At 46.1% G+C, this 12,933-nt stretch overlaps 1 protein-coding gene across 2 annotated transcripts in view; it reads right to left on the reverse strand.

Annotated features, from left to right (window-relative positions):
• ANKRD12 (ankyrin repeat domain 12) overlaps positions 1-12,933 on the reverse strand; it is a 110,381-nt gene that overhangs the window by 46,776 nt on the left and 50,672 nt on the right. For both annotated transcript variants that reach the window (XM_026661138.2, XM_026661135.2), the window contains 2 exons: positions 3,447-3,593; positions 1-52 (listed from right to left, as the gene is read on the reverse strand). The exon at positions 1-52 is cut by the window's left edge and continues 47 nt beyond it. In XM_026661138.2, the coding sequence (XP_026516923.1) occupies positions 1-52; positions 3,447-3,593 (199 nt within the window). The remainder of the gene's footprint in view (positions 53-3,446; positions 3,594-12,933) is intronic.

Consider the following 12,933-nt stretch of genomic DNA (forward strand, 5'->3'; position numbering starts at 1 on the left):
GGTGTTTTCTTTTGTGTTGGTGTTGTCTGTAAAGGATGATGCAGGTTGGAATCTACAAAATAAGTTTAAAAATAGTCAATATAAATTTTGTAGCTGGATAATTTTTGCTTTACTTTATTTTACTTTCTCACTATCTTCAAATTTCAGTGTCCACAATTGGTCATGTCTTTTAATAGATTCCATAGTTTATGGAAATATCCTGTAATCCAGGGGTGGACAAACTATGGCCCACGGGCTGGATCTGGCCCATGGGATTGCCACCCCTGTGGCACCGCGGGGCTAAGGCAGGCTCCCTGCCTGCCCTGGCCTCGCACCACTCCCAGAAGCAGCCGGCACCACGTCCCTGCGGCCCCGGGGGGAGGGGGACAGAGGGCTCCACGCGCTGCCCTTGCCTGCAGGCACTGCCCCCCACAGCTCCTATTGGCCGGGAACGGGGAACTGCGGCCAATAGGAGCTTTGGGGGAGGTACCTGCAGTCGAGGGCCAAAACAAATTGCTAAGGGCCAGATTTTCAAAGGTATTTATTTCAAAGGTCTAAAGGTGCAGACAGGTGCCTGGTGGGACTTTCAAAATTACCTAAGCTTCTTGGGCACTTTTGAAAATTCCACTAGGCACCTAAATACTTCCAAAAATCTGGCCCTAAGTCTACTTCACCAAAATCTTCTCACTGTCTCTAAGCAGAGAGGTGAAGAATTGAATGTATATGGACACTGAACTATCCTCTCAACAACAGAGATGGGAACCCAAAGTAAGGCAGTGTGATGCAGCTTACATAACTGCTGCCCAAAATATAGATGTTTTGTGGATATAGTGGTTTTCAGGTTACAGGAATGTCAATTCAGCATCTTCCAGGAGTAAAAATCCTTTATAATTAAAAAAAGAGACAAACAGAAAAATGTACCCATTTGAAATAACAGATGGTTCTAGAATAATCAGAAGGTACTACTCAAGTAGAAAATATCATAAATCATGAGACTATAATTAAAGATGGTCAGCAATACTCAGAGAAAACATTCTGTGGAGACAATTTTGGTGGAGGTCTGACAGAAAACACAAGGTGGGTGAGGCAATATCTTTTATTGGACCAACTTCTGTTGGTGAGAGACACCAGCCACACAGAGAAACTTTCCAGCCATACAAAGCTCTTCTTCAGGTCTGGGAAAGATACTCCCAGCATCACAGCAAAATGCCAGGTGGAATAGATTGTTTAGGATAAGTAGTTAGCACATATTGTAAGGGATTACTCAAGGTAGAATGGCCTTTTAACATGTCTGCACTCATAGGACAAAAAGAGAGGGTTAGTGGGTTTCAAATTGTTGTAATAAGCCATAAATCCAGCATCTCTGTTCAGTCCAGGATTTTTAGTGTCAAGCAAAGTAGGCAGATTTCCACTGGAAACCTGCCCGATTTCTTGCCAGCTGTAGGCCTTGCATGAACAACGTAAGAAGTAGTAAGGAAGGGAAGTAAGGAAACAGAGGTTAACACTGTATGAAGCATAAACTTATAAGTGGCCTTGTAAATAACATGTAGTTAGATAAATAAATTGCAAGAAGAGTAATGTGTGATAAGCTTGCAGCTGCAGCTTTGCTTACTACCATACTCTGCAGCTTGTGAACCGTTCATGATGTGTACATAGACTGGTTACAATAATTAGTAGCCCAATCATAAAGTGTGTGATACAATGTATTAACCAACTTATTACCTGTAAGTGTGTATGTAAGCTGATTCATGATTACATAAATTGGATATGTGGTATAACCTGTCCCCATCCCCTATACTTGAGCCAGATCAATTCAAGTGTAGTTTGATTGTATGCCAATAAAGAAACCTGTGACGAGTCCAGAGTTGAACTAATTTCTTGAATTCCAGAGAACTGGATAAAGTGTACTCTGAGCACGGGATGAAGTATTCTGGATAAGCTGAGTGGAAAGGGCACCAGCTTCCCCATCCAACTCTTTGGCAGCTTGGCTCCTGGGGAGCCCAGGCTTCCAGGTTCCTGGGTATTCAGGAGCCTGTCTGCTGGGCAGCTGAGAGCCTAGAAGTCTGGAAGCCTTGGCTCCCAAGTTCTAAGGCTCCTCAGCAACTCACTAGGTAGGCTGATAGGAAGCTGGGAAGCCCTGGAATCACCTGCTCCCAAGCTCATGGCTTCTCAACAGCCCAGACTCTCAGGGCCTGTGGCTCCCATGTAGCCAGCCAGCCTGCCCATGGGCTCAGGACCCCGGTGCTTCTGGAGTCCACAGCTTCAGGGAAGCCAGCTAGAAAGTCTGCTCCTGAACCAGATTCTCCAGGATCCCCTTTCATGGAGAATTTTGAAATTTTTTATTTCTTTTCCAAATCAGAATGAAACCAAATTTTGAAATATTAAAATCCTACACAAAATGGAAATATCTTTCTCTTCACAGCTCTGGTTATAACCACAACAGAACAACTTGGTTTATCACAGGGCTCGGCAATCTTTCAGAAGTGGTGTGCCGAGTCTTCATTTATTCACTCTAATTTAAGGTTTTGCGTGCCAGTAATACATTTTAACATTTTTAGAAGGTCTCTTTCTACAAGTCTATAATATATACATACAACAATAGTTTAGTTAAAGTAAATAAGGTTTTTAAAATGTTTAAGCAGCTTCATTTAAAATTAAATTAAAATGCAGAGCCCCCCAGACCAGTGGCCAGGACCTGGGCAGTGTGAGTGCCACTGAAAATCAGCTCGCGTGCTGCCTTCGGCACACATGCCATAGGTTGCCTACCCCTAGTTTATCAACTACCACCAAATTCTGAAAGTTAATTTAGTCATTTACCTTCAGATTACCTTTGTTAAAGTATTAACTTCATAAACACTTATGTTAAAATGGAAGTTAAATTGTTATGTTAACAAAAATATATTACAGCTCCTATGATGATTGATTTTTATAGTTTATTCCTGTAAACTGCATTAGACACTAAGGAGCTGATCCAGCCCCCGGCTGAAAATCCTGACTCTATTTAAGTCAATGGGAATTCTGTCACTGATTTCAAGGGGGCCATAATTTCACCTCATATGAAGACTCTCATGGACTTCAGTGAGAGTTGAATTGCACACTAAACTAGTAAGAATATATTAAGTGCAACCCCCCCGCCCCAAAAAACCCCCCAATGAAAATGTAACATGACAGCTGAGAGATGGAATACTCAAAAATGGAAAATTCATTATTACAGTCACCACAGCAATCCTAAAACAACCCCTTGTATATTATAACTAAAGATAGTCAGGAATTTTCCATCAAAGAATTTGACAGAAAATGCAGTTTTCTACAAAGATGAAATTTTCCATGAGAAGAATTTTGCTTTGCAAATTCAGAAGAGTGCTTGATTAAATCAAAGATTGCTTTGAAAAAAAAATGTAACAGGTGGAGGGGGGTTTAATAGGGAGGAGAGAGAGAAACAGTAACTCAGTGGTAGTTGGTATCACCTGGACTGTTGTCTCTAGCTGTCATCTGCATAAGAAGGGCCATCTGTTTGCGCTCCGAAAGCGGATAACCAAAAAGAATGCTAACTGGTGTCGACTTCTTACTTCCAGTTTCCTTTTTCATTTTCTTCTTCTCTGGGCCTTCTTTCTCTGGAAATATTAGCACACTAATAAGATTCTGAAAAATAGCCAACTATAGTACAGAATCTCACACAGACAGAAATAGCCATTTTCAATTATTTATGTGAGCTGGAGGTTGGAGAAAAAAAATACACTACTATATCATGCTGCCCCACTTAGTACATTTGTGTTACCCTCCTGACCGAAGAAAAAGTATGCACTCCTAGTTTTGTCATAGCTTTCAGCTGACTGGAACAATATGCTCATGAATAAAGCACTTAAAGATTTTAGAAGTATATCATACAAATAAAACTATAAAGTCAATAACTTGTTTTCAGACTGATGTGTAGTCACAACTTTGATTTTTCATAGAATCAAGAAAGAGGTGGAAAATTCCTTAAAGTCCTCTAGTGTACCCCAATCCCACTGCAAGAGGGTCCCCAACTATATCTTCTAGTGCTTTGTAGAATCCAGTTTGAAAACATCAGAAATAATGGGGAATTCATTACCCTCAGGAGACTATCCTACTATTTAACAAAACTCATTATTAGGAAATTTTTCCTGATATTCTGCCTAAATACTGCTGCCCTCAAATTCATCTCATTACTCCTAATTTTACCTCCCTTTGTCCCACCTTAAGTAATTCCTTCCCCTCCTTACTCTTCCAATATGTGCAGCTACTATGCGTTTCCCCTTGGTCAACATTTAGCAGAATTATTTAATATTTAGGATCAAAGATTTTGAATTTGGAGCCTAAAGTTAAGCACCTAAATAAATGGCCTGACTTCCAAAGGTGCTGTGCACCTAAAAATTTCCACTCATTTCAATGTGAGCTGCATATGCTCTGAGTATCAGACCACTTTTTAAAGTTCCTAAACATGAATGTAGAACATAATATTATTTGTGCCAATTTGAAAACTTTGGTCTGTGTCTTTTTGTCTTTCCTCTTCAAATTCCATCGTTTGCCCATTTTCTTCTGACTGAACATAATATTATAGGTGTGGCTTCACCGGAGCTTTATAGAGATGGGAATAACGTGTGATGTGTTACCTCTGACCATGCAGTCCTAAACTGCACTAGTGTTTTTTCCACCTTTCTAGGTGATTTTTATTTTTTCTATCCTCAGTGATGTTTATAAATGCATGTATTGTAGTGTTGTGTAAATGTAGATAATGTACTGTTCATCTTCTCTCAGCGTATTAAGATGGTAAAATTATCATTTTTACTTGTAAACTTGCTTTGGAATTCTAAGGTAGCCCTCAAGTGTTTAACAACAGCTTTGGTAGTTTGGCCTTGTTTTATTTTTAACTTTTACTTTATCTTTTTTTAAAGATTGTATTTGCCATTGTTAGAAGGCAGGGTCTGTAGGTTGCTCTGAGGATGTCACGCAGCAGAACAAAAAGAACAACTCAACACACTCCTGCTAAACAAATTCTCCCCTCTGTCTCGCCTCCTTAAAGGCCCAGTACAAGCAATGAATTAAATGCAAAAAGCAATCCTCTAACAATACTAGCAGGAAGTATAATATTTCATGATGCCACTGTCTGCCTTACCAGTTCCTCTCTCTGAGCCTGCCTGCTCAGACCTCCTCCTCATACCATTAAGCTCAGGACCATACTCTGCCATGTACGGTAACTGGTAACCCCTTTGCCTTCTTAATTAGATCAGTAGGGGCAGGAAGATGGAAGGAAGTCAGGTAGTTGGGGAGACAATGTCTGCTTAGCTGCTTGCTTTCTCCTGTTCAGCTGGCTGACATTCTAATCCAGGGGTCGGCAACCTACCACGCGTGCCAAAGGCGGCATGTGAGCCGATTTTTACTGGCACGCTGCTGCCAGCCGGGGTTCCAGCCGCCGGCCCCGCTCAGACCACTGCCTGCCTGGGTGAATGGAATCCTAGCCGGCAGCGGGCTGAGCGGGGCCGGCAGCTGGAACTCCAGACCATCAGCTGGCTGAGCCGCTCAGCCTACCGCCAGTCTGGGGTTCCGGCCACCGGCCCCGCTCAGCCTGCTGCCGGCCTGGGTGAACGGAACCCCGGCCAGCAGCAGGCTGAGTGGGGCCGGGACCCCAGCTGGCAGGAGCCGGCGGACAGAACTCCAGACCAGCGGCAGGCTGAGCATTGGAAATGCATTTACATTATCCTTACGACCATAGCTCTGTCCCTGTAGTGACACTAGCCTCCCATCTTCCCTTCCCTTCATGACCAGATTCTGAAAACCTGATTCACATTATTAAGGGTTTGCAGGCACAGAACCCTTGTATTATAAGCAAAGTGGATAAAAATCTATGATTAAAATAATATCTTTTAAAATTTAAATTAAATATATTTTTCTGTTAGAAAACAAATCTATTTAAAGTTAAATTAGAAATTATGACAATACATTAAGGCCAAACCTAACTATAATCTATTAACGTCATTTAAAATTGAATTTAAAAATATCCAAGTGTTTACTGCTGAAGTTTTAAAGAAAGAAAAACCACTGAACTAGAGGAAGTCACTGGCTAAGCACGTGGAACCATAGTTTGTTGAAGTGTTAAACTGGCGTTTGACAGCAGTAGCCTCTTCTGCAAGTGCAGAGAGAATATTTTCTCCATTTCAGTTTATTCAACTTGTTCTGTTCAATGCTTAGCTCATTGAGGGTTGAGAAAATGCTTGGGAGTTGAAAAAGCAGGAAAGCTGGTTTTCCTTTTCCAATCTATGAATAAAAACAGGGTCTGAGAGAATGAGATCTACTAGTTCTAAAATCCCAAAGGACCACAATGAGTTCAATTCACTAACTACTAACAAATTTCCTTTGTTTAATAAATATTAATTTTAAATGCAAAACATGCTTTGATAAACTTACATACGGGGGGGGGGGGGGGAAGTATCCAACATATTTAAGGTAGTTTTATTTAACTAAAAAACTATTTTAAAATGTAATTTTCATGCATTTTAATTGAATTCCAATTTCTACCCAAATACAGCTTGACACAAATAAATAAAATTTATTCAGAATCTAGAAAACAAAAAATGAATCATTCATTTTCTAACGTCATAAAAATATAAAAATTAAGAATCTGAATAAATATACGCTAAGCTATAACTGCTTAAATACATGTGCATACTGTAGATGTATGCAGTGGTGTTGTAGCCATGTTGGTCCCAGGATAGAGAGACAAGATGGGTGAGGTAATATCTTTTATTGGACCAACTTCTGTTGGTCAGAGAGAGAGAGAGAGAGAGAGAGACCAACAAAAGATATTACTTCACTAACCTGGTCTATTTATAGATATAGTGTATCCTCTGGTTTAGCAAAAGAGGGTTACCTACCTTTCGTAATTGTTGTTCTTCGAGAGGTGTTGCTCATGTCCATTCCAACAGGTGTGTGCGCATGCCACATGCACGATCATCAGAAGTGTTTTACCCTAGCAGTACCTGTCGGGTTGGCTGTGGAGCCCCCTGGAGTGGCACCTTTATGGCGGTGTATATAGGTTCCTGCCAACCCGCCGCCTGCTCAGTTTCTTCTTGCCGAAATACTCCAACAGAGGGGAGGCGAGTAGGATTTGGAATGGACATGAATAAACACATCTCGAAGAACAAGTTATGAAAGGTAGGTAACAGTCTTTTCTTCTTTGAGTGATTGCTCATGTCCACTCCAATAGGTGACTCCGAAGCAGTTTCAATGGAGAAGAGGTCGGAGTTCACCAAGTTGCTGATTGCATAGTGTGACGTGAAGATGTGGATGGAAGACCACATTGCTGCCTTGCATATGTCCTGAATGGGGACTTGTGTGAGGAACGCAGCGGAAAAGGCCTGTGCTCTTGTGGAGTGCGCCGTCAATGCCGGGGCTGGGATCTTAGCCAGGTCATAGCACGTTCTGATGCAGGACCTGATCCATGACGAGATGGAAAGCCCTTTCATCTTCTCAGCGATTGCAATAAAAAGCTGCGGTGACTTACGAAACGGCTTTGTGCATTCAATGTAGAAGGCTAGGGCATGCCTGACATCCAGGGAATGGAGTGCTCGCTCTTTGTTGCTGGCATGAGGTTTAGGAAAGAATACCATTAGAAATAGGTCCTTGTTAATGTGAAATTGCGATACTACCTTGGGTAGGAACGCTGGGTGAGGGCGTAGCTGCACCTTTTATTTGTAAAGGACTGTGTAGGGGGGCTCGGAAGTCAGCGCTCTGAACTCTGAGACCCTTCTGGATGAGGTTATGGCCACCAGAAAAGCCACCTTCTGGGAAAGGTAAGATAAGGGGCAGGTCGCCAGGGGCTCGAAAGGGGACCCATGAGTCCGGAAAGGACTAGGTTAAGATCCCACTGAGGAATGGGCTGCCTCACCTGGGGGTAAAGCCTATCCAAGCCCTTAAGAAACCAGCCCACCATGGGATTGCTAAAGACTGACCTGCCCACCACACCCTGGTGGAAGGTGGAGATGGCCACCAGGTGCACCTTAATAGATGAGATTGTCAACCCCTGTTGCTTCAGCTACAAGAGGTAGTCTAGCACAAGGGGAATAGAGGCTTGCTGCGAGGAGGTACCTTTCTGTAGTCGCCAAATGGAGAAACGCTTCCACTTCGCCAGGTATGTTGTGCAAGTGGAGGGCTTCCTGCTCCCCAACAGAACTTCCCTAACAGAGTCTGAGCACTGCAGTTCAAGCTGGTTCAGCCATGGAGTTTCCACGCCCTGAGGTGGAGGGACTCCAGGTTGGCCTGTTGTAGTTGGCTGTGATCCTGTGTGATGAGGTCCGGGAGCATCACCACTGGCCCGTCCACAGAGAGGTTCAGCAGCGTGGTGAACCAGTGCTGTCGGAGCCACGCTGGTGCTATGGGGATCACTGAGGCCCTGTCCTGCCGGATCTTGATGAGGACCTTGTGTATGAGGGGGAAGGGCAGTAACACATAGCAGGTGACTTGTCCATGGTAGGTGAAAGACGTCTACTATGGAGCCGTGGCTGTGGTTCTGAAAGGAACAGAATAGCTGACACTTTCTGTTGCTCCGTGTCACAAACTGGTCCACGTCGGGATAGCCCCGCCTCTGGAAGATCAAAAGGGCAATGTCTGCTCTCAGTGCCCACTCGTGAGTGTTGAACGAGCGACTGAGGTGGTCCGCTAGTTTGTTCTCTGCTCCCGGCACATATGAGGCGTGTAGCTGGATGCAGTGTGCGACACAGAAGTCCCACAGTCGGAGAGCTTCCAGGCACAGGGGAGAGGAATAAGCACCACCCTGTTTGTTTATATAGAACATCGCTGTGGTGTTGTCCATCAGTACTGAGACACATTTGCTCAGAAGATGGGCCTGGAACGTCTGGCAAGCCAGGCGAATCGCTCTAAGCTCCCTGACGTTGATATGCAGTGATAGTTCTAGTTGTGACCATACGCCTTGAGTTCTGATACTGCCCAGGTACACTCTCCTGCATGTGTCCATGACCAGCGACAATGTGTCCATGACCAGCGACAATGAGGGCTGAGGTTTGGCGAAGGGTACTCCCACACAGACCATTTAAGGTTGTAGCCACCAGCTGAGGGACTCGAGAATCTTGGGTAACCAGGGTCCAGAGAGTCTGTATACCCTCGCCAACCAAGCCTGGAGGGGGCGAAGGCGCAACCTGGCATGCTGCACTATATACATGCAGGCTGCCATATGCCCCAGAAGCTTCATGCAGTTTCTGGCCGTGGTAGCTGGGAACCAGTGGAGGCTGCCGATGTTGCCCTTGATGCTTTGGAACCGGGACTTGGGTAGGGAGGCTCTGGCCTGAGTGGAGTCCAGGAGAGCCCCGATGAACTCTATTTTCTGGGTTGGGACCAGTGTAGACTTGGGCACATTCAGAATGAGCCCCAACCTGCTGTAGTGCCAGGGCTACATGCTCTAGCACTTGCACTCGGGAATTGTCCTTGATGAACCAGTCATCCAGGTACAGGAAGACCTGTATCCGGTGTTTGCGCAGGAAGGCTGCCATGACTGCCAGGCACTTTGTGAACACACGCGGGGCCATTGAAAGTCCGAATGGTAGTATGGTGAACTGTCAGTTCAGGCCCCTGATTACGAATTTCAGGAATCTCCTGTGTGCTGGAATAATTGATATATGAAAGTATGTGTCCTTCAAGTTGAGGGTGGCAAACCAGTCCCCCGGATCCAGAGAAGGAATGATGGTGGCCAGAGAGACCATATGAAACTTCAACACGTTCATAAGAAAGCTGAGGTTTCGCAGATCCAGGATAGGCCTGAGCCCACCCTTGGCCTTTGGGATGAGGAAATATCAGGAGTAGAACCCCCTGCCCCTGAACTCCTATGGAACCTCCTCTGTTACCCCCAGCGCAAGAAGCAATTGCACCTCCTGTAGCAGGAGTTGCTCATGAGAGGAGTCCCTGAAGAGGAACGGGAAGGTGGGTGGGAGGGCACAGAACTCGATAGAATATCCCACCCCTACCGTGCTCAGGACCCAGTGATCTGAAGTAATCTGGGCCCAGGCACAGCAGAAGTGGGACAGACAATTCACAAAGGAAGGGCAAGGATCCGGGATTTGGGCTGGTGCTCCATCCCTGGGTGCACCTTCAAATGTTAGATTTAGAGCTTGGGTGGCTGGTTGGAGGAGCCCTGACTATGGCCGGAGGAAGACTGCGGGGGACACCTCCTGTTTCTTCCCCTCCTTCGATTATAGTCCTGCCTGGGGGGAACTGGATAAAATCGTGAGGGGGGCTGGGGCTTGAAGGGCTTTCTCTGGGGTGCTGGTGTGTGAATTCCCAGAGACTTGAGGGTTGCTCACAAGTCCTTGAGACTGCAGTCTCGAGTCTGTCTTGTCAGCAAACAGCCCCTCAGTCAAATGGGAGGTCCTGTATGGTATTCTGGACCTCTGCCGGGAGTCCCGAGACCTGTAGCCATGACCTACGCCTTATGGTGATGCCCGTAGCCATGGTTCACGCCGCTGAGTCAGTGGAGTCCAGAGCAGCCTGGAGGAAGATTCTAGCCACCACCCTGCCCTCTTCCAGGACTGCAGCGAATTCCTGTCGGGTGTCTCTGACCTTGCACTTGATGTGGGAGACCCAGTGTCTGAACCCCGTGGTGGGTCCTTGGGAGCCCTGGACTGATCGGGGCAATGGACGTTGCAGAAGGAGGGGCACAGGCAACAGAGACCACCGATGCTGCCCTCGAACCATGCCCTTGGCCCTGGTGGTAACCCTAAGGTGTCCAAAAGAGTCACTGTACCGTTCCCTGCCACTGGGCCAGGACAGTATCGGTACTGAGTGTTCCTCCACCCTACAGTGCCGAGACTGTTGCCAGGATCTTGACTGGTACCGGCTGCGTCGGGACACGTACGACTCCGCCTCTGACTCCAATGAATAGTCTGAGCCCGGGAGGGAGGGGCGGATCCCGATGGGGCCGGGGAGCGGTCCCGTGGCAATGGGAAACGGCGCTGCATCATGGTGGACTTGCCTTAGTGCCGGATAGGAGATACCCCCATGGGTGCTGCAGACTGTGTCGGAAGTGGTGCAGCAGCCGGGGCTTGCGCTGCCTGCACCTAAGGCAGTGCACAGGAATAGGAGACCGAGGACTGTGCCGTCATGGCAATTAAATCCTGCGCAGCCTCAAAAGTGTCTGGTGTGGAGAGGAGGTCCAGGTCCTCCTCCAACACTTCCCGGACTGGAGAGTCCACCACCATTGGACTTGACGGTCCTCCCCTCGAGGCCGGAGTCAACGGTGCCAGGACTGATAGACCAGCCTTCTGGTGTCCCCCCGTGAGAAGCACCACACTGGAGTCCTGCCCGCTCTTCTTGGCGGGCGAGTGGCCCCGTTCCGCCGTCTTCTTATGCGGCACCGGGGATTATGATCGGTGCTGCACCGATGAGCCGGCCTTCCGCACAGGGGAACAGTGCCGATGCTCCTTATGCGAGTCCTTCCTCGGTGCCAAGGTGTCCCACACTGAGGCTGGTGTGCTGTGCACCAAGGCTGCTGGTGCCCGCTGTTGAGCCGGTTGGGGCTGGAAAGCGGACTCCATCAAGAGTCTCTCTCCCTCTTAGTTCTGGGCTTGAAGCCTCTGCAGATGGTGCACTTGTCTTGCAAATGATCCTCTCCCAGGCACTTTAGACAAGCGGCGTGCAGATCCTCTCTGGGCATAGGCTTACCACACCTATCGCACAGCTTGAACCCCTGGGGCAGTGGCATGCCCCGGCGACGGGGGGAAATATCAGGGGGGAACCCCCCAACTTAAACGTACTAACGAACTAACGGACGAACTGACGAACTGACTAAGATAGTGAAGGATAACTATATAAAGAGAAAACCACTAGGAAGCACTTGCTAAAGCAAGAGATCAGTTGTTCCAACGACTGTCACTGGTGGTAAGAAGGAACTGAGCAGGAGGCGGGTCGGCAGGGACCTATATACACCTCCATAAAGGCGCCACTTCAGGGGGCTCCGCAGCCAACCCGATGGGTACTGCTAGGGTAAAAACTTCCAATGATTGTGCACGCAGAGTGCGCGCACACACACACACCTATTGGAATGGACGTGAGCAATCACTCGAAGAAGAAAAAGTAGTACTAAATTTAGCGTAAAGGCTATATTTAGTTGCATATCAATGTGTTTTAATGGTTACCTGCCAATGAGAATCAACTTTCCTTAGGAAAGTAACTAAAAAGTACAAATGCAAAACAAGATTAAAAGTTATTATTTAAATCTACATTTCCTACTTGCTGATTTAAATAAATCACCAATTTTAATAATGATTTAAATCAACCTACCCTGATCATAAAATGCATTATTTTAAAAACAAGGATTTTTTTCTAATGGATATAAGAAGTTTGCAGACTATGGCTGCGGACATCTTAAATTTCGAAAAGCCTTTGTACTAGTACAATGTAATTCTTCCATCTTCCCCTCATCCTCTTTTTTCATGAAAGCTTTTAAGAATTCTGCAGTCTGTGGAAGCAATAATCTTAATGCTGGAGGAGACATTATTAGTACAGACTGTAGTAACATATAGAGGAGGTAAATTGCAAATGCACTAAAAGAGCAAACTCTTCATGTAAAGCAAATAAAAAGTCAAGCTGGGTAAAGGAGTTGTTGGCATATATTGATACACTAAGTGCAAAATTTCCAAGTGACTTAAGTATCTAGAAGCCTAAATTCCATTAAGGACTCCACCATATTCCATACTCCTCTAGTCCTCTGCAATAGTCCCTTCTCTGCTGCCCTTCTTTGCCCCCTGCAATCCCTTTTCTGTTTGCATCCACTTCCTCCCCTAGCCCCAAGAAGTCTCCTTTCTGCTCCTATCCTCTCCCTTTCCACCTCCCTTCTTTTCTGTCATAGATCTGCTGTAACAAACTCCTCCTCTGCCTGACCCATACTCCTCTTTGCTCACCACTCTAAGCTCCCCCTTCTGCTGCTGC

This window comes from Terrapene carolina, unplaced genomic scaffold (assembly GCF_002925995.2).
Source record: "Terrapene carolina triunguis isolate 2854851 unplaced genomic scaffold, T_m_triunguis-2.0 Scaffold58, whole genome shotgun sequence".
In the NCBI taxonomy this organism is placed as follows: Eukaryota; Metazoa; Chordata; order Testudines; family Emydidae; genus Terrapene; species Terrapene triunguis.